Raw genomic sequence first — 21,259 nt, forward strand, 5'->3', positions numbered from 1 at the left:
TCGGCCACCCCTTCACCGATATGCACTTGTACACGGCGCCAACCCACCCCGCTTCTTCCCTGCCCCCCCTTCGCGTTCCCCGTTCCCTATACCCTGTTCCCTGTTCCCTGTTACAGCTTCGAATACCGTCAACGCTCCTCTAGCTTCAACAACCCTCGAATCCTTGTCGCGTTCTACGAGTCACGGATTCGCTAACCGCATCCCGGATATTCGACGCGACCATTACACAAATTCGCCCGCACGCGACTATATCTTTCATCAACGAGCAAACGACCGTTAATTTTCACGCTTGCGCTTAAGATTCTTCTTTCGATTTATCGATAGACCGCTTACGCTCGTCTTCTTCCCTTACGGTAAACTTCTACTCGATCGCGCGTCGAGTTTTATCTTATTTCATTATATTTTAGTTGAAAGAAGAAGTATCAAAAAAGAGGCTGCATCGCTCGAGCGAAGAAAGCGCGAAAGAAAACGTGCTCCCGTGTTGCATGGGTATGTTTTCGGGAAGAAAGGGAGCAGAGGGCAAAAGCGGAAGAAAGGAGAACAAATCCTGGAAGCGTAGCAGGGTGAAGCAAAAAGGTAGAAGACACGGAAACGCAGAGGTGCAGGTCCGCGACCTGACTGACCCTGCGTCGACGGCCCGGTCGTCTTCCAGCCTGTCGGTCTACCCTACTCCGTCGCGGCTCTTACCCTCACCCTTAGCCTCGGGGGTGGATTGAAACGGTCCGGCCCATTTTTCGCGCCCCACTTGACTCCTCGTCCCGATTGGTTGCCGCCCTCTAGTCCCGTGACCTCGCTTCCCTCGTCGTATCTCAGCTCGTACCTCGTTCGCAAAAGAAGTATCCAAGGAAACGGAAGAAAATCCGTGAAAGACGACCAACGGCACCGCTTATCGTCGAGAACGTTGTATCCTACCGCGTTTGTCCTTCAACTTTGACGAGTTTCCGAAGATGAACCGACGACACGGAACCTTCTTGCCGCTTAAGAAAACGCGCAAGTTTGTCGCGAGACGAAGCAAAACGCGGAGAGACGAAAAAAGAAAAAAAAAATAGGGAAATTAAAAAACTTGGAAGCCTTCGACGGTGGTTTTCTATGACGGACATCGGAGGTCGAAACGCGATTTCGCATTTTGTCGGAGAGAAAGTGGAAGATGAAGAGTCGAGTAATTTGGCTCGTCTAGGAAACTGGTTCGATTTCGGCGAGTGCATTAAAAAATCGGTAGGTAGTGTAAGCGCGGTAACCCTGGTCGAGGAAAGAGTTTGAACGGGCGACAGCGCGGAGGGCCGCGCGCGTTTGACCGTGCTAGAAGAAGATGGAGCGGGAGTGTGGTGAAAGGGAGGAGGAAGGAAAGCGGTGGCGATGGTGGCGCGAGAGAGAGAAGAGGTAGGATATCGTGGCGTAGGCTGTTCGGCGGTAAAGTGTACGCGGAAGGACGCGCGGTGCGGCCGAAGCGGGTGAAACGGGCGAAGCGGAATGGAGAGGGGTCGGAGGGCGCGAGGTAGGGCAGGGCGGCAGCCAATGAGAGGCGCATCGGGGCGCGCCCGGGACTCGACCCCACCTTCGGTAGTCATGGCAACCGGTGAAACCCGCGAGAAACCCGCGAGAGAGTTTGGCCTGGTGGGGAACAGGTCGGTGTCAGGGGTCGTCTTAGTCGGCAGTCGGTCTCTGGTCGGCCCCAAGAATAGTCGTATCGAGGCGGTAGTCGAGTATCACCTCTCTTCTCCTCCTCCTGCTGCTAGTGCCGGCACGAGCGCACTCGGGTACCCACAGGCACACGCGTGGCTTATCGACTTGGCTGTGCGCGCGCCCACTCTTTTTCTCTCTCTCTCTCTCTCTCTCCTTCTTTCTCTTCTCTCCTTTCTCTTTCATTCTATCTTCGCTCTCCTCCTCCTCACCACCCCACCCCTATTTCTACTCTCTTTTTTCTTCGCTCCTCTCTCGTTTCTGCCTCCTCCGCCGCCGCCGCCGTCGCCTCTCCTTCTGTTCTCGCTCCTTCCTCCCCCACCTCCAGTGTCCACCACCCACCCTACGGTGTGCGTAGAGCGCACACCCTCTCTGCCCTGTGTCTCGGTGGCTCGTGCCACCGCGCATCCACCCAGCGTCGATATACCACGATACCGCGGATACTACTACGCGGGGATACGCGGCTGATCTACCGCGTGCGCGCGATCCCGATCTCGATCTCGATTCCGATCCGAAACTCGACCCGGTGTCAACGCGTTCGACCTGTTTTCCCGCGGCACGAGTGTTCTCTCCGACTAGCGTTAGCCCAAGTGACAGTGCAAAGTGCGTGGAAACGGAGCATCGAAGAGGGTTACCGCGAGTTTCGTACACCAGTGAATCACGACAGGCGAACGAATCGTCGATCGACGGTCGGTGCTCGGTCCGATTTAGTGCGCGTTCGATCTCTATCCGAATCGAGAGACGAAGGAAAACTTGGAGCTTCGATCATTAGCCTCTATATCTAGTGAAACGCGGAACGCGCGTGACGAACAAGGATGTCGCCCTCGGGACGTCGATCCCGAGGTAGCGCGTACTCTGAACGAGTGCGCGAGTGAGTGAGGAATATAGCTAAGTAAGTGCGTGGGTTTTGTTGGACCGCGTGACCGAGTTGGCGCGTTCGCGCTAAAGGAACGATACCGGTGTTGGACCGGTGTGGGTAAAGGTAGAATAAGGCAAAGAGGAAAGATAAAAGGATCACCGGTAGGATAAAGAAAAAGTGGTAAACCGGGCTGTAAAGGAAAGATAGAAACGGCGAGGAGGCGGAAACCGTCTCGGGGTGGTCGGTGGTCGCGGCCGAGAAGAGGAAACCGGCAGGGTGGTTCGAGGAGGGACAGGAGGCGCTGACGCCCTGGCGACTGCCGGGGTGGTTTACCCGGCCGCGACAGCGACGTTGTTCCCTGGCCGGGTGTCAGCTGGACACCACCACCCCGAGTTCACCACCACGTTGGAGGTGGGGTTCCCGGCGCGCGGCACCACCGCCTCTATGGCGTTGGTGGCCGCGCCGCCCTCGTGGCCCTCGCGGGACCCCGGGGCCAGCTTGGCCGCGACCGCAGCCGCAGCCGCCGCTGGAGCCGCTGCCGTGGCAGCCTCCACCGCTGGACCGGGCCCTATACAAATCGCGCCGCCGCCCCCGATGCCCCCGACCCACCTAACACCCTCTGCCACGCCGGAGGACATTACCTGCCTAGTTCCAGCCGGTGCGGTTCTCACGCCTCGGGACCCTTTGCCACCCAGCACTACCCCAGGAAGTCAAGCGAACAGTTCGCAATCCGGCAGTTCGCAGACCGACAAATCGCCCAACATCGAGTGCGTCGTCTGCGGGGACAAGAGTAGCGGTAAACATTACGGCCAGTTCACCTGCGAAGGTAAGTCTGCTCCTCGTTTACTCGCGCGCGAATCGATCGATTCGACCTGTCCGTTAGTTCTCTTCTTTTTCCTCTTCTTCTTCTTCTTCTTATTCTACTTGGAGCCGCCACGCAATGGACCGTCCTGGATCCGGCGGCCGCGCACGGGCTAGGAAAAAACAAAGACTCGCCATTAATAACTCGGTGGGGTGTACCCCGGAACGCTTACGCGTCTGTTACGAGCCTAATAACGATGTAATAGGGCCGAGAAAACGCGGCGGGAGGGACGAGAAGAGAGCGGTCGAAGAGGGAGACCGCGAGTCAGAAAGGGAGGGAGAAAAAAAGCTACGGGGCGAGGGTTTATTTCGTTCTTTGTCGGTAGGTATTTTCAAAGTTCGTTCCGGGACGAGGGAAACGAATCGTTTCGACGGCCGAAAACGAGTCTGTTACTTCGCTTTCGAGCTTGTCCGTTCGGTTTCCCTGTTCTGCATTCCTCGTTGAATCCTCGTCAACCGATTCGCGCTTCGAAACGCGGCGTGTAACGAAGAAAAATGTCACGGCTGGTCCGCCTAAGCGTCGGATGGACTACGGCTAATCAGGATGTATTGCGCTCTCTCGGAAATCAGGAGTTATACATCCTCCCACGGGTTTAGCGGTCACCCTCTTCTTCCTTACCCTCGTTTCTTGCTTCTGTTCCTTCCTATTATCTCGAATTACGTCTCATCGATACTGGATCGTCGGTAGTAATTTATATCTCGTGATTCGTTCGAGTGATTTAGTCGATCTCCGGGCGTTCGACTTTTCGTTTCCGAAATTTTTCCTCCCCGAAATTACGCTGGAACAAGTGCGCGACACCTGGTCGAGACGAAGCCGGGGAGCTTGGCGTAAACGTACAACATTAGGGTGCGAGCGTACCCCTTTTTGTTAACGACGAAAACTTTGATGCCTCGTTGAGTTTTCGAGACGACGCCCTTTCGTCCCCTGCTCTCGTTTCGAAACATCCTTCGGGGGGTCCGAGTAGTTTGCGTTGTCCTCGTTAATTATTCCGATCCGACGATCGCGTTAGCTTTTCCGCAACCTTTCTCGTTTCGTTTTCTTTCGATACGCTTCGAGTCCCGATCGAGTCGCGAGTCGACGGACGATACATTTCGCCATCTCTTCTGGCGCATGTAACAACCCCGGATATTTTTGCGCGCTGATGGGTCGCCTTGGTCGTCCGACTACCGAACTCTCATTAAAATTCATGAGCACTCGTCTCTCTCTCTTCCCTCTGTCCTTCTCTGTGTCGCTGGCAAATGCTATGGTAGTTTGCGCTTTCGTATGCGATACATAGGAACGCGAGAGCACGGCCACGTCGACTCCTGGACAAAGTATACGCTGTACTCGTTCGACGCATTTACATCGCGGATTGGCGCAAGACTAGTCGCGATGAAATATTTACGAGACATTTTTTCAACGTCGCGTGTCGGCTGGAAAAATTATCGTTTCTAGGACGGCGAAGAAACGCGTTGGAAAAGAAACGTCTCGGTACCGTCGGTGGTGAGCTGGTGATTTCGCCCCGCGTCGAAGTGGGACCAATGACGTCAAAGCGTTTAAAGCGCCGCTAAAAATAATGCTTAAAAGATTAGCTGTCGCCTCGCATCTGGCCGTTTCTCTCCCCGTCGCTCTTTCGGCCTGTTCGCGCTCGTTAATTCCCAACAATTTGTGCCGACTCGAGCTGTACGAAGATTCGACGCGTGGAAACGTAGGATTCGAGCGGGTTAAGAGTCCGTCTCTTAATTGAACGCTCGAGTTACAGCTCGACCAGTAGTCCTCTCCCTGGTGTTCCAATTACAGTCGCGCTAACGATATTTACCATTGTTAGGTCGAGTCATTCTCTCTCTCTGTCGCTTCGTCGCTTCGTTGCTCTCGGCGGTACCGCGATAACGCGCTTAATCCGACGATAATTTCTATTCGCGGCAATCTTAATTACCCGCTACCCCTTCGTTTTCTCTTCCCCTCGATTTCCCGTACTCTACTCGCAACCTTTCCTTTCCCATTTCCTTTCGCTCGAACCTTCGTTACACACTCTTATCCGAAAAATCTGTCGAAACAAAAGCTTTCTTATCCGTCTACTCTTCGCAAATGTTACTCGATCAAGTTCTAAGACGTCGCGTCGCGATCAACTGAACGAAACGCAAAGGTTAATATCGGAAGGGTTAGAGCCAATCTGTGCACCCTCTTAAATTCGGATTCGTCCATTTCGGTTCTTCCGGACGACCGGAAACGTGACCTTGCCGGAGGACTGTGAAACTCGTAACTCGACGAGCCGCGCCGGTACCGTGCGGTTACGATCAAGCCGTTGCTTTAATTATAGTTTCTGCTCGTTTTTCTAACCAGCAGTGACCGGTTGCTAGTTTCTCGGCCGAAACGATTATAGCCGGGATTCTCGCTAGCGACACTGAGCGACTGGAAAAGCGAGAAAATTAACACCTGGCGACATCCTGCTGCCTTCGTTTCCGTTTTGTTCCATGTTCGCGCGTTACCTCGTTCATCGTTCGAAATCTGTCCCGTCCCCGCGCGGATTTTACTCGTTAACGACAAATCGAGCGAACGAGAGACGGACGATCGAACGACGTCAACGGCGTCGTCATCAACTGGCACGATCGACGACGCGTTTTATTGAGAATCATAGAAACATCGAGGGGCCGATACGGCAGAGCGCGCATACGCCTTCCACATTGGACGTTCATTGGCGTAATCGCGGTGATTGTCGGCGATCGCTTTATTACGACGAATTGATTTTGATGTCAACCGATGTCAAACGGTTGCGAATTATCGTCAATTTGTCGCGTCTGTCTTTCGTTGCGCTCGATCGAGACGATCGGCATCGCGTTATCGAGTCGATCGACGGAACCGCCGAACTGACCGAGATACCAGCGAAACTCTGCCTCGATCGGAATCGAATTTTATCCGGAAACGAACGAAAACCGGAGACTCTTCTTTCCGTTTCGCTCGTAAATTCTCCAACGATTGGCCGACGATCTCCGGAACGAGCTCTCTCGAAGCAGTCGAACCGAATCGGATCGGAATCGAATCGAACCGTCCCGAATCGCTTGTCCCGGACGAATCCGTCCGTTGGATTTGCCCGAGATTAAGTTCGAGAAACGAACATTAATCTGCCGATTACAGCGGCTCGGGAACCTCCCATTCGCGGTACCGCGTCTGGAACAAGGTTCTTCGTCTTTGGTTATTGCGCAATAGTCGTTCGCGGTTCGACCTCGACTACCTTCACGATCGCCGCTCCCTTTTCTCTCTTTTCGTTCCACCATCATCGGCGCCCACCTCCGCCCCTGTCTCTTCGCTGCTCCAACTCGACTAACGTCCAGCCAGTGCGAACTTTGGAAAATGACGCGATCGAGAAGACAAATCTTTGATCGAAAACGTTTTTTCCTCCTTTTTTTTTATCCCAAACGAATCGCAATTATCCAATTATCCGAGCGTCTCTGATTTTTGCAAGTAACTTTCGTAGAGAAAAGCAGTCGGTTCGATGGTAAGACGACACGGTGTACAGTACCCATTGGAAAGCCAACGAGCACGATCGTGTCCGCGTCGTTCGCCAGCGATCCGATAATTATGGTATTGTGTCTCGTGCGTTCTACCCGGGACACCCTCTCATTATTCCGTCCTAACCATCCGGCTAACCCTTTATTTCACGGGGTACTGAATTTCGGTAGATCGTCGTACCTTTTGATCGCGTTCATTCTCGAAATTCAGCAGATTTTTCCCTCCTCCTCGGATACCTGGTAAATAAAGAACGATTTAACGGAGCAACGTCAAAGTTCGAAAGTGGCTAACATCGTACATCGAAGAACATAAATTAATTCGTTTGTGTCGTGCACGCGAACGTACGCGCCGCATACATATGTATGTTTTCCACGCGTCACGATGATAACGTTAATTCCTCGCTTTAGACTTCGAGCTCGCCAGTTTCGATCGAGTCACTTCCTTTACGTAACATCGAGCGATTTCAACGAATCGAACGAGTATACCAGAGCGTTTTATCCCGTTTCGTGGAAAACGGAGAAGAAGCGTGGAAGCTAGGAGCGTGGTCGGTCGCTTTGGCGCGAACGTTTCTTCAAAATGCCTCTTGTCTCAATTATAGTAATTGCTCGCGGCATGCGAGTAAACTAGCGTTCAAGACCGACTCGTTATTTGTCACGAATTACACGGAACTCGTATCCTCGACGAAATAGAAAAACACGCGGGAGAGGATCGGGATAGAAATTTGGAGCAAAAGGGAGAGGCGGCGCGGGTTTCGCGGACCGTTCGGGAAGAAAAGGAAATTTAATTCCGGTCTCGCGGTTTGAGGTACACCCGCAAGGGGCTTCCTGTTCTCGGGGTCTCTCGTTCTCCCTTCGAGTCTTACGGTTTTACTTACCGACTTACGGACTTATGCCTGGCATACCCTACCGCGTGCACCGAGAAGCCAGACATTCTGCAGCCCGGCCGCTTCGCGGTTCCCCGGCTAATCGCTCTAATGAGATCATATTATATTATTCCGACTTTGCTAATCTTTATTAATCTCATTTCCCTTGGAAACGCGTGCGTTCCAGCTCGCAACCGTATTGTTCGGCCCGTGCAACAACAGTCGTGGAGACGATTATTTGCGTGCCGGGAAATCGCGCCAACCCGCTCGGTCCGAGGCTTTCGAGGCGACGACTAACAGGATCCTCGGAGCTGGCGAGTTGGAAGCGGAGTGCACGCGAGTGGTACGCGAGGTATCTAACGCGAACACGCGTATTATATTGTATGTACATACATCGGCGCGTGCATCGGGCATAGAGTTACCAACCGAGACGCATCCCGAACGCATCCTCTGTGACCAATTATCTTGCTAACGAAGCCCTCGCGCTATCTACGCACCGCTTTGCCCGAACAACCAAGCCGCGCCGAGCTATACGACTAATTAATTATAACAATGTCGTTAATTTTACGCGGCCGACTCGAAACGTTACTGACCGAATCGTCCTGCCTTTTCTTCTTCCTTCCCTCCATCGTTTCTCGCTCCGTCTCGAAATCCTGCAGGACGTTCCTAGCATCGCTTCCGTGACGCGTATGTTGTTGTTTCGAGCTAGTGCATCGAGTGGAATGGCCGCGAACGAGAGGCGCGGAGCAATGAAAATTCAATGACGCGAGCAATTTCAGCTCTCGAGGGCCGCGCGAGTTGCAATCTGAAAGTATAAACAGTAGTTGTTTCGGTATTCTCCCTTTCTCTACCTTTCTTCCTCGCTCTCTCCTCTATTTTCCTCGGCTCCGTTTCACCGTTTTCTCTCGCCATACTCGCGTATATACATATCAACTGTCTTTCGTGGTGCTCGACTCGCGTACTATAATCGCGTAATTTGCGTGTAACGACGCAATTTGTAGTTACGGCGACCCCTCGCTCTCTTTCGCAACATCGGCGACGACAACGATTACGACCACCACGAAGACGCGGCCAGTTCCGTTCTCGTCGACGACGCGGATTTGAACTTACTCGCTGTACGGTTTCGCGATTAGCGAAAACTGTTGGAACGAGCGAATCTGGAAATAAGGCGATCAGAATCATCCCGGTTGAATGTCGGTCAAAACGATCGGTCCCGGAGTGGAAGGAAAGTTGGTGATTTCCGATTAGTATCGCCGACGACGTCAAGGGTATTCTCTTTATCGGGATTCGAGCGTTTCCATACAGAAGACGCTTTGTTGCCGCGATATGAATTGCCTCTTGATCAGTTCCAAGTACCAACGATCCCTCCATCGCGTCCATTCGTTCGACGAAATCACCGAATTTCATCGTGCGCTGTTTCGTTCACGGTTACGAAATCGAAATGCTTTCCGCGAACGAGTGAGCAGGGAAAGGTCTAGGGTAGTTCGAGCGAAGCGTTCGAGGAAGCGATGCCGGGGAAAACGGCGAGTCATCGAGTGTACGATACGAGCGAACACGATTCGATTTAAAGACAGCCAATCTTGCGATCGAATCAAGGATTAAAAGTATCGTTACTCTCGTTCTTTCTTTATCTCTCCCGTTGAATGCGAGGAAAATCGGCAAGAGGAGATTGAGATTCTAATTTGTAAAACTTTGCCTCTTTTTAGGATGCAAAAGCTTCTTCAAGAGAAGCGTGAGGAGAAACCTAACTTACTCGTGTCGAGGGAATAGGAACTGTCCGATCGACCAACACCATAGGAATCAGTGCCAGTTTTGTCGATTGAAAAAGTGCCTGAAGATGGGCATGCGTCGGGAAGGTACGTATCGAATGTTTTCGCTCGAATCGATCCAACGGATTTCGCCGAACAGCCGGGACCGCTTTTAAAATAGAGTAACGCTTGCGAATCGGCTCGGTAAGATCAGAGTTCATCGAGACGGAAACGCTTCTGTTTATTTGCAACCGAACGAATTCGCGCTAGCATCCTTGGAACTCGTCGCGCTAACGCGGTACAAGTGCGATTATTTATATCTGAACGCGTTCTCGTTTCACGCGGTCCGTTTTAGGATCGGCCCGCACCGATACCGATCCGTCAGCGATCGATCCATCGACTCGCTTCGAAAGATTCGCCTTACCTGTCCGATTCGCCACCGCCCTCGCTGCATCGCCACGCTCGAGCTACAAATTAAAGAGGGGCACGGGGTTCGAGGCGGTCGCGGCCTCACGAAAACCCCGGAAAGATTCCCACGCCTCTCCCTTTCCGAGATTCTTTCTTTTTTTTTTTTATTTTCTTTCCTCTTGAACTTGGCCGTTCGAGCCGCGATAACATCTGACCTTGTTAGAGCACGCACGAGCTGGTCACTGACACGGACTGGCCAGGTGTAACTACTTTTATTTACGTGCCGTAACGTGGCCCGTTTCACCGACGCGACGCGACGCTTAGCGTCTCGCGAAATATCAACGATTTTCCCACGTTTTCCCCGCGAGATTGACCGGTATGTCCATGGCGTTTGCGCGATCCCGACTGCTCTCGCGGTCAGATAGCATCTGACCTTGTTGAAGGCGTACGTAAGCGAGACGGTCATCGACACGAACGCCGGTCAGGGAGCGTAGCCCGGAGAAACCTCGTTAGGAAGCTCGCGGAACGTACCCCCGCGGGGTTAAGCCAGCGTATCGGCGAGAATTAGTATCGAACGAGAAGCTCCGAACCCTTAAACGCGATCGCGGACGTCGCTACGTTCCTCGACGATTCCACCGAAGGAAGGATCGTCGTGGTTTTCCCACGAGAAGACGCGGCCCGGCCCGAGTTTTCTGCCCTGTCGCAGCCACGTCCGCTCATTATCCGCGATGATGCCTCGACTTTTGACGATAATTCGAAACGTTGGCTTCGCGCAACGCACGCAACCGTCTCTCGTCCTTTCTGCCTCGTAAGTTCTCGCGCACAAAAGGGGAAAAAGCAGCGCGACGATGCTCGAGAGGAGGTTAAACGAGGTGGGGGTCGAAGCTGTGCCTCGAAAAAGGAGAAAGATCCTCGCGGAACGACACCGACGACAGCTGCGAAAACGTGGAGCCTCGATATCGACGGAACAGGACATTGACGGCGCGAAACGCGAATGCGAACGAGGGTGAGGAGAAAAGGCGAAGAGGCGAGAGAAACGGGGAAAGGATAGGAAGAAGAGGTAAGAAGGATGCCGGATAGAGGTTGTAGCAGCCGTGGCAAGGCAAGTCGAAGCGAAGCGAGTCGAGGCTCGGCAAGACGTTCCTCGGCCGAGACGGGACGAGACGCGAAGAGGTACTCCAGGACGAGAAGAGGAGAGGAGAGGAGAGGAGAGGAGAGGAGAGGAGAGAGGAGGTAGAGAGGGCCGGTAGGGGGCTAGAAGAGAGCGAGAGGGGAAGGGGTTACGCGGGGCAAGAGGCGGCGAGTCGGTGGTCCGAGGTCAGCGGGGTGCATGACCTTACCTCGGGGCCCCTTCCTTCCGTGGGGCCCCGAGGCAGACAGGATGCGCTCAAGATTACCCCGCAGATACTGTCCGCGATGATTACAGAAATCTAGGAAGCCGCTCAATTTAATTAACCCTTAATTGCGACTGCTCGAGAAGAAGGTACGTTTAGTGGAACTTTGTTCCCTATCCTCGTCTAGGTAGCTTCGAAAAATAGCCTCGCGCGACTCTGCTTCGATACACGCCGTGGCCGTGCCGTGTTACCACGGCAAATTCTTGACCGTCTCGATCCCGAAAGAAGATCTTCGTCTCGCGCCTTTCCATACGCCTTGTACAAACGCAATCCCTATCAATCGCGACCCAACCAGTCCCGATGCCGTTATCGTCGAACGAGCGGGAAATTACTTTGAACGTTGGGCGGTGAACTCGCTTGCTAGCAACTCAAGCGAGCGAGTACTTTTACCCGTCGAGGAAGAGGCTGGCCGTTCGCTACGAGATTCCACGGTCCAACGTTCCCGATCGATTAACCGTCCGAGGTAATTGCGCGCACGTTCATCCCGATGATCGCAGAATCGCAGCTATTATTAGGAAAGTATAGATAAAGAAGGCTCCGTTGCATCCGGTCGACGTATAGAATTCGCTTGGTACAGCAACAGCCAAAGAGAGCGTACCCGAGTTATGGAGGGTAGACCTTAGAGGTGTACGGTGCTGCGGCAAGCTGGATTTCACTTATCTCTCCGCGTCGAAGCATGCCGCGCGGCATGCCAATGCAACGACGATGCCCATTATGGCCGCATTAACTGAAATTAGATATTGTTTCCCTTGCTGAGCTGGAACGATGCAACAATGGGAGGACCAAGACTACGACGTCGACGACGACGGCGACGGAGGTGGCTAGTTGGCCTCTCCGTACGAGCGTTCAGGGCACTCCAAAACGACGAGAGATAGAGAGAAAGAGAGAAAGGAGAGGATGAGCATTATAAAAAGGTTCGAAAGGAACCAAGACTGAAAGAGATGGAAAAAATTACGCGAGGCCAACATACGAAGCGAGAGAGAGGATAAACTCTACTCTTTCGCCTCTTACCTTTTCTTTTTCGACGTGTTCTCTTTCTCTCTCTCTCTCTCTCTCTCTCGCGCTCTCCCTGACACACACATACACACACACCCGACTTTCCTCTACGTCCGCGATGTCTACCTCTCCGAGAAGACCAGTGCGCTCCGAGAGAAGAGATTGCCGATATTACGGCAGGGTCAGGATCGTGACTTTAATCAATTAGCGAGGTTTCTCGGACCCGGGAAATGATTAGTAATCCGAGTGGCGGTCGATTCTTGATCCTCCGCACACGACGCGACGGGGAACTCGCTCCGATAACGTCGGATAATGCCGTCTCCCCGGGGAGAATCCGAACGGAAACGGAGCGTTTTTCGATCGTAGGGCTACGAAACCGACCGTAATTCGTTCCGTATTTCGAAGAACGCGTGGATGAACTGGAGCTCGAAGCGGAATAGAGTTTGGAGAACGGTAAAGCCGTTACGCGCGAGTACCAACAAATCGATCCGCGTGATTCCCCGAGGCGGTAAGATTCTTGATACGTCCGAGAGACGGCTGCGTGTAAACGCGGACGACTTTGACGGGATTCCAAGACGGTGCTGGGTCACGATTAATAGCGTCGAAACGTTCGGTCCGCGCTGCCATCCGCTAGACTACCGTCTTCTCGCTCCTTACCCGTTCACAGTCCAGGCTAGATTCGCCTTTCTCTTTCGAGTTCTCGAGTTCTTCGATCGCTTCGCTAGCCACTCTTTCGACAAGGTTGCACGAGTCGACGAACTCCGAAAGCGGTTTGTATCGCGGATTCAGCCGCGTTTTACATCGGACCAGGAACGAGGAAAACGGTTCCCGCGGCGAACGATACTTCGGCCGCCATCAAAGCGGACGGCTCCGCGGCGTAGCCTGCCTATTTACACGCATAATCTCCTTCCGAGCATTAAAATACAAAATAGTCGCATTAGCATGACAAAACTGTCGTCGGGTCAAGAGTACCTGACACCGTTCGTGGGGGATTGCGATCGGAACTCCGGCTCGTTATGCATATTCAGAACGGTGCAAGGTCCAACGTTGCGCGTATTACCCTTTGTTCCTTCCCCTCTGCTCCGCGAACGTCTAGCTAAATTTCCCTCCTCCTCCCCTATCCTCGTCCCAACCATCAGTTTTATTCTTCGTCGACGTCACGAATTTTCTTTCCTCCACGGTTTTCGCGGTTTCCATTCGAGAAACGGTTTCACGGAAGAACGTGTGCAGGTAACCCGTTCAGCTGCGAGCGAGGAGAAGCGACCTTCGAGCTCTCGCGCGATCAGAATGTGAAAGTTCACTCGGAAAAGGCGGTCAGCGCAAACCGTAGGTTACTCGACTTTGCGCACACCCACCGATTCTCGATTCCCCGATGACAATCGTTCGAATCCTTCTTCCTTGTCGATGCTACGGAACAATTGAAATATCTATTGCAATTTATGCGAAACTCTGAAAAATGTCTCGGTATATTTTTAGCTACGGTATACGAGCACCGCGATGGAATAGATTATCAGTGATAAATTGCTCGCCGTACGAACGGAGACGCGAGGAATCTAGAAAGAAGGAGCCGAGCAGAAGGGGGGAAATAGGAAGAGGAGAAGGGTACTGGTAATTATGGTAGGAAAAGAAAAAAAGAAGGCGATGCAAATATCAACAGCCGTTAACTCGTAGAACTCACCTGCCTTGCGTCGCGAACCAGTCCTCGATAGACGTGGGCCGATACTTGCTTAACCCGGACCGTTTGCGCGCCTTCCATTGCGCCGTTACTTTCCAACCAAGATTCCACATGTTCCTTTCAAACTTACGTTTTCGTAATCCTTCGATAAACGTCGCGAACGGAGGAAATGAAACGTTGGAGGGTCTCGCGAAGGAGGATTTGAAAGACAGTAGGTCAAAAGAGCGTTCTCTTGGCCGCGAACCGGAACGAAGGAAGGACGTATCGTTGAAAGAAATTCTTTCGCCGAGAATCTCCCACGCATGGTCCGCGCGATTCCACGCGAATCGCACGCATACTCTCCGTATGACAAACGCGTCCCGTCCTCGGAAGGGAGAATTTTCTTTTCGAAAGAGTACAAAGGAGCAAGGACGATCGAAACTCCTTCGTCGTCTCTGTTTCTGTTTCGCGAGACACGCCCGGGACCCTTCGGCTTCCCTTTTCGACCTTTCGGTACTCGGTTTCGTCTTGACCGTCCGTTCGTACCTTCCTCGACCTTAATGTATCTGGCATAACGTAAGAGCGTAGCATGGAGTAGCATGCGAGCAGGCACCGTGGGAATGTTAGGCGGGCCCACTGGCCGTGCATCGTTGCCCTCTCTTCTATTCTCTTCTCCTTTCTACCTTCGCCCTTCTTCTCCTCCTTTCGTCCCTTCCTCTCCTTTTCGATCCGCGCAAAATACGATCCTTTCCTCGATTCTTACCACCGGGGTTTAATACGCTTTCCTAGAATTTCGCGGGGGTTGAATCGTATCGGGACGCGCCGGAAGAAGAAGGGACCAGATCCAGAGGGTGAAACGAACGCGTTCGACTAATAAGAGTAGTAGCGTCGCGACGATCGAACTCGAGGGCAAACGGAGCAAGCCGGTAACCTTCTTTCCGGCGAAATTATCATAATGGCTCGGAACAGAAGCATGGCCTGGAGCTAGCTCCTCTCCGCTTCGAAAACTTGCTGCACGATGCACCTTCTCTCGCCATCTTCCGCGGCTCGAACGGACTCGAAGCGATGCGATGGGTACGCGTGTGCTGGGTTGCCCTGTCGGGCCAACCTCGACTACACGCACACACCCGTACACCTCTCTCGCACGGTAATTACGTGACGTATTAATACCAGTTATTCCGCGTCGACTGGTTCTCTGCCCGTCCCGATCCGCAGGTGTATTTCGGATCTTTTTCTCCTTCCCCGACCGTTCTCTTTTCCTCTCCGATTCGTGCACGCTTCTCGGGATCATCTCCTCCATCCTCCTCCGGATCCCGATCGAACCTCGATACCTCTGGAAACGCAACTTTGCGGCGACTCGAATATACCTACGCGGATAACGAGCAAAAAAGTCGAAACTTGTTGCAAGGTGATGACTAACTGGCGAGTTTTAGAAACGAAAGGAAGGTGCGCGAGTTTAGCAACCGGTACGTTGGCCGGTCTCGTCCTAACGGGACGACGATACGGAAATCTTAATAGCATCGACTCGCGGCGCTTCTCGGCGTGGCCGCCTACTCCTCTTCGCCTTGCCACCTTCGAGCCGGAACTACCGCCCGAGGAGACCGGCACCCGCTTATTAGCCGCGTAAAAATCAGTCCGTGTTGCATCGGCCACGCGATACACCCTCCTCTCCTCTCCCTCCTTCTATCATCCACCGTTCTCCATGCAACGATTCCTTTAATTCGTAGCAAACGATACTTGACCCTTCCTCTCTCCAACTTCGCGAGGATCATCAGAGTCGAAACGAAGTCGAATCGCTTCGAAGAACACCGGAACGCGACTAATTATGAGATCGTTGATCGTTTCGGAAAGGAGACGAGCGAAAGGTTGGTATAAGAAGCCGAGGAGCACTCCTTCCCATCATTAGGTCGTTCCGTTGCGGGACCGCCGCGGGCAGTTACGTAGGTGTTTATTTATCGTCGGAGGCCGCACGCGGAGAATCGATGCCGCCCGCAGTAAACCTCCTTTCGCGACTAATTATCTTGCCAATTCTAACGCTCTCCTAACGTTTCGCTTTCCCGGGAAAATCCGAGAAAATCTTCCTTTCTAGCGTGTTCACCCGAGGCGATCTAAGACGCGATTAAGCGGATTTTGTTTGGAAACCGGCGTTTCTCGATGGTTCGACGGGAGACGCAGGTAACCGTGAACTCATCCGTGTTTTAGATTGAAAATTTACGATCTAGGAGGTAGCCTGGCGCGAACATGGTACCGTTATCGATGCTTCTCTCTCTTTTTCTTCGCGCAATCGCCACGTCGATGCTAACACGCGTTTTATCGATTTAGAAACGCGAATTCGCGAGAAGAGCGTCGTTATCAGGGGCACGCTGGACGACCGACCCATTGACCTCGTATCAATGGTCGTGTACCACGTCAGCGTCGCCGTCACCTTCGTCGGTGAAATTCTAGGCAGCTGGATTCGCGGGTCATCCCTTCTCTTTTCCTCAGCTTTCGAACCGCTCCGGGCTCTCCGTTTGTTTGTCTCTTTGCTCGCCTTCTCTTCCTTCATCTTCCCTGCTCGATGCTCCAATTACGACTCTAAAATACATCCCCCGTTTCGTTTAACCTCGCGCACCCCTATACTCGACGAATATAACTGTATCCCTCGTATTTGTAACATCGTGAACCGTGGTGTACAGCTTCTTCTCGTTAAGACTCGAGAAACTCGCGTCTCTTAATTTATCTTCGTAGCATGTTGCATTCTCTTTCAGCGTTCCTCGCGTTCCTCGCGTTCTTACAACGAACGCGCGTACCTCGATGCGTGACTTTTCACGTACGCGTTAGAGGATTCTCAGCCGTGCGACCGATGAATTAATAAATAAAGTTCCATCGACCGGCGATGGCGATCGGTCGAGCGAATCGCGTTTTATTTTGTCGACGGTCGTCTCGGAGAAACGAGGAGGAGCGGAAACGCGAGAAAAAAAAGGTTCCCCGGAAAATCGAGCCGGCAAGCTGCAGATTCCTGCGGTGTAGGACGCATAACGGAACGACGGACGTTAACGGGTACGCGCGAATATTTCGCAGGTGTTCTCCAATTAACCACCAGCTCGAAGAATTCGAGAGGCTGTTTCCGCCATCCTTTCCTCGCGACGAAGATATATTTAGTAAAATTTTATTGGAAAAAAAAATAGATTTCGGATAAACGAGAACCGCGTGAAATTTCTAAGTCGTACACCAATGGCTGCTAATGAAATTCCTTTCCACGCGGCATCCACCGCGCGATCATCTTAATCAACGCGCTGTCGCTGCGAACGAAAAAAATTAGCATTTTAAATCACGCGCTCCGCGGGTGCTCCTACCCTCCACCTTTGCTGTCTACCTTCCTCTGCTTCTTCTTCTTCTTCTTCTTCTTCTCACCTAGAGTCCGCTCTTCCCCACCTACATATGCCATTCCATCCGTCTCCTTTCGCGGCTTCGTCGCCGTCCCATACCGGCGTCTTCTTCGCTTTCTCGTTTCCCAGTCCACGTCATCCTTGTAATTCGTTTATTATCAAAGAGGAACGGAAGATTGATCGTCGTTTCTCGATGTTTATAATTATTTTGAACGATGCCTTGCCGCTCATTGTGCCGCGTACGGAGACGGATATTCTTCTGAAATACGAACGCTCCTCGAACCGACCAAACACCATAGATATCTACTCCTCTCTCTTTTTCTTCCTTCGTTTCGTTTCGTTTCTCCGCTAGCCCATTCTCGCCGTTGCTTCCCTTTCTTCTCGAACCGCGCGTCAGCATCATCAATCCACGTCCAGCAATTTCTCTATCGTCTATTCGCGTCGAGTCCAGGCTACGGGGCTCGCTTCGAACTCTTCGAATTTTCTTCGTTCGATCACGAAATCAAAGATACCGTGGATCGTCGACGAGCAGCGAATATTTCTGCGAGTCGATTCGATCGCGACAGCGTAGGAAGGCGAAAAAATTCCTTGGTCGTTCGATCAACGCGGACTTTGCCACGTTCAGATAAGCTTATCGACGCGTTTTTTTCCAAGAGACAGCGTAGATTCCGTTCGCTCGAACGTCGAAGCGAGCGACTAGAATCGCGCTTCCGCAAACCTCGACGCGATTCGACCGGCTACTTCGCCGCTTGCTCCGATTTTCCAAGGGAAAAAATTCCTCGTCGATAGAGGTTTTCGAGGAATCGCGCGTGTCCGCGACAATCGCGCGACCTCTGACCCGCCGGCGTCGAGAAGAATCGCGAATCGCTATCGCGAGGAATTAGACGCGACGCGACGCGACGCGACGCCCGAGATAGTCGGCGATCTGGCGCGGCCCGCGATTAGTTTCGAAAGGGCGAATCGCGTCGCGTTTAATATCTGCCCGGATCGAAGATCGCGGAAGTGGTTCCCCGGGTACCAGGACTGAAACGGCGAACGTCGCAACACGGGACAGGATTTTTTCGGCGGGAGCAGAGAGGAGGAGTATAGGAGAGGTCGGAGAGGAGTAAAGAAGGAAAGGGGGAAGATGGAATAGACGATGTTCGTTAGCCGCGGGGTGGAGGTTGGAATTCAGGCGGTGCGCAGCAGGGTGCCGTTTCTCCTCGAGCCTCGGAAGAAAAAGAAAGACGGAGTAACGGAGCGAAGGAGAGAATGGCCGAGGGACGCGAAATACGCGAAAGATCCTCTTCCTGACCCCCCTGGCATTCTTTATTTTTTCGCTTCTCCTTCGATTCCTTCGATGGCGGAACAAAGTCTAGTCGGATAATAAGGAATACGAGTTTGTTTTCGCGTTTGTCGATTCTCTTCGAACAAGGATCCTTCTGTACCCTCGACCGAAACGTTTGCCTTTGCACAATATTTGCCAACACTCTGACAAACGCGTGGTACCCTGTCCCCCCTTGGAGCGTGCGAGTAGCCGAGGTTCCCTGACTTTTTCCCGAAAGAGCGGGGCACGGTTATCTCGAACGAGCCGAGGGCGACGCGTGGCCGGGTGCCGATCGCGAAGCAGGTTCGTCGGAATTTTTACGATTCGCGGGAGAACTCGCCTTCTGGGAAGCGCAAGTTCGAGTAAAGGTGGCTAAGAGAAGCATGGGAGAATTCTTGATTTATGTTTGTTACAGCGGTGCAAAGAGGTCGAGTGCCACCGTCGCAACCGTCGCTGCCAGGTCTACCCGGACAATTCGCGCTGACGAACGGCGACGCGGTCGCGTGCGCCAGCCTGAACGGACACTCTTACCTTTCCTCCTACATAAGTTTGCTGCTGAGGGCGGAACCGTACCCGACCTCCAGATACGGCCAGTGCATGCAACCGAACAACATCATGGGAATCGACAACATCTGCGAACTCGCCGCGAGATTGCTATTCTCCGCGGTCGAGTGGGCCAGGAACATCCCGTTCTTCCCGGACCTTCAAGTGACCGACCAGGTCGCCCTGCTCAGGCTAGTTTGGAGCGAGTTGTTCGTGCTAAACGCGAGCCAGTGCTCGATGCCCCTGCACGTGGCGCCGTTGTTGGCGGCAGCCGGTCTTCACGCATCTCCAATGGCAGCGGACCGGGTCGTCGCTTTCATGGACCACATCAGGATCTTTCAGGAACAGGTGGAAAAACTGAAGGCGTTGCACGTCGATTCCGCCGAGTACAGTTGCCTGAAAGCCATCGTCCTCTTCACCACAGGTAAGTCTCGTCAACTGTTATATCGCCGCGTTAACTAGCCGATGCTATCTGGAAAGCGGTTCTCTCGTTCGTCGATCGGTCCACCAGCAGCTAAGCGTAGCTGAGAAAGGGGACAATGGTGTTGGCCGGTTTCGCGAACGGTGGCAGAGCCGCCGGAAGAACTCTCGGATCGCGACGGCCTCTTGACGCGCGTCGCCCGTTCGAGCTTCGTCTAATCGACGCGAAGATGTTATCGCGGTTACACGACTGTCATCCACCGCGCGATCCCCGTTCTAAGCAAACGTTGCAGATTCGTCGAGGCGACAATGCCGCGTTCGCTCGTCGATGCTGCGACAATGCTCTCGCCTTTCTGCTTCCCTTCGCGAATCCTCTTTCTCTCCGTTCGACAGTCCGTTTCAACTGAATGCATCTGGTGATAACGATTTCAGAATTTCGAGACGATCGAGTTCGCTCGCGAACGGATACAGGTTTTACGGTGGGTGGTCGAACATGCACGCGTACGAGAAGGCGTACGTTCCGAGAGCGTTCAGTTTTTAGGGGGACCCCGGCACCGTTGGCTGCTCCATGGTAAACCGTCTCGGTGTAGATACGAGACAAGCGGCTATTTATTTCCGTGCTATATGGGTGCGCTTAGCTCGGCTTAGCGTATGCTAATGTCCCGCTCCTCGTCCTTTCTCCTACCACCCTTCGCTTCTGCTGGCCCCTTTTTCTTCTCCTTTTTCTCCTTCGCCACCAAGGACCCTCTTCTTCTCCTGTCTACTTTTTCTTTTTTCTTTCTTTCCTCCTCGAACGGACCGTGCGTGGATCCCTTTTGCGCTCGTGCTACGGGGCCCTTTACCTTCGAGGCCCTTCGCGCCCACCCCCTTCGTTCGCCTTCTTCCAGCTCCAAGATTTCTCAAGATACGCGTGCTCGATCCCCGCGTCGCGTCGTTGCGTAACACCGTAAACGTTCGATACTCTTCGAAATTATCATTTCTTCCTATAAATCCCTTTGAAAAGGGAACGATTTCCTTGCCCTTTTTCCTCCCTGACGTCGACGTCGAGCTCGATGCTTATCTCGAGGGGCAGCGACCTTTTTTCTTTTCTTTTATACGGCTCGTAACCGTGGATCACGCGTCTAATTGTTCGGATAAAACGGCGGAACGAGGACACGGTTTATAAAGTTCGTTTAGCTTTGGCTTTCTCCTCCGCGCACAGGACGCATACTCGGTGGCGACGAAACGTTCAACGCGTGTCTGCCTATTTTCTTGCCGACTCCAGTTAATATTCTCCGAAAAGGTTCATCGAATTTTTCTCGACAATCCTGTAGCAACGAGGATTTCGTATCGAGTCGTCGAGTGGAAACGACGTTCCCAATGGCCGATGTTTCCGGCGTTCTCTGGTTCGAGGCCACCTCGTAGAGGCATGCAAAGCCACGATGCAGATATGTTTATGCGGGAGGGCATTACGGCGAGTGCCGGTACCTACGTGTATCTTGATGGGAAACACTCCCACGATTACGTGGCATGCGATGCAATTCCCTTTGGTTCGGCGAGCGAGCCGGTGAGCAAGCACCGGAGACGTTTTTCGTTTGCAAGCTTATTTCGCATCGATAGTTTGACGTACTCGCGAACGATTAATCTGTCGCTGTTGCGCGTAAATTTCCGCGAAACGATACGTCGGACGT

The 21,259-nt window shown here is 52.9% G+C and overlaps 1 protein-coding gene across 3 annotated transcripts in view; it reads left to right on the forward strand.

Annotated features, from left to right (window-relative positions):
* Positions 1 to 1,581: 1,581 nt before the first annotated feature.
* The window catches only part of LOC114875615 (steroid receptor seven-up, isoforms B/C), a 40,157-nt gene continuing 20,479 nt past the window's right edge, over positions 1,582 to 21,259 (forward strand). The window contains exons 1-3 of one of the 3 annotated variants that reach the window (XM_029186103.2): positions 1,582 to 3,365; positions 9,459 to 9,608; positions 19,045 to 19,593. In XM_029186103.2, coding sequence (XP_029041936.1) covers positions 2,984 to 3,365; positions 9,459 to 9,608; positions 19,045 to 19,593 — 1,081 coding nt within the window. In that variant the 5' untranslated portion in view covers positions 1,582 to 2,983. Of the gene's footprint in view, positions 3,366 to 8,160; positions 9,357 to 9,458; positions 9,609 to 19,041; positions 19,594 to 21,259 lie in introns of those variants that run through there. The other 2 variants (XM_029186095.2, XM_029186111.2) reach the window with 2 other exon arrangements.

Source organism: Osmia bicornis, chromosome 4 (assembly GCF_907164935.1).
Source record: "Osmia bicornis bicornis chromosome 4, iOsmBic2.1, whole genome shotgun sequence".
NCBI classification, from domain to species: Eukaryota; Metazoa; Arthropoda; class Insecta; order Hymenoptera; family Megachilidae; genus Osmia; species Osmia bicornis.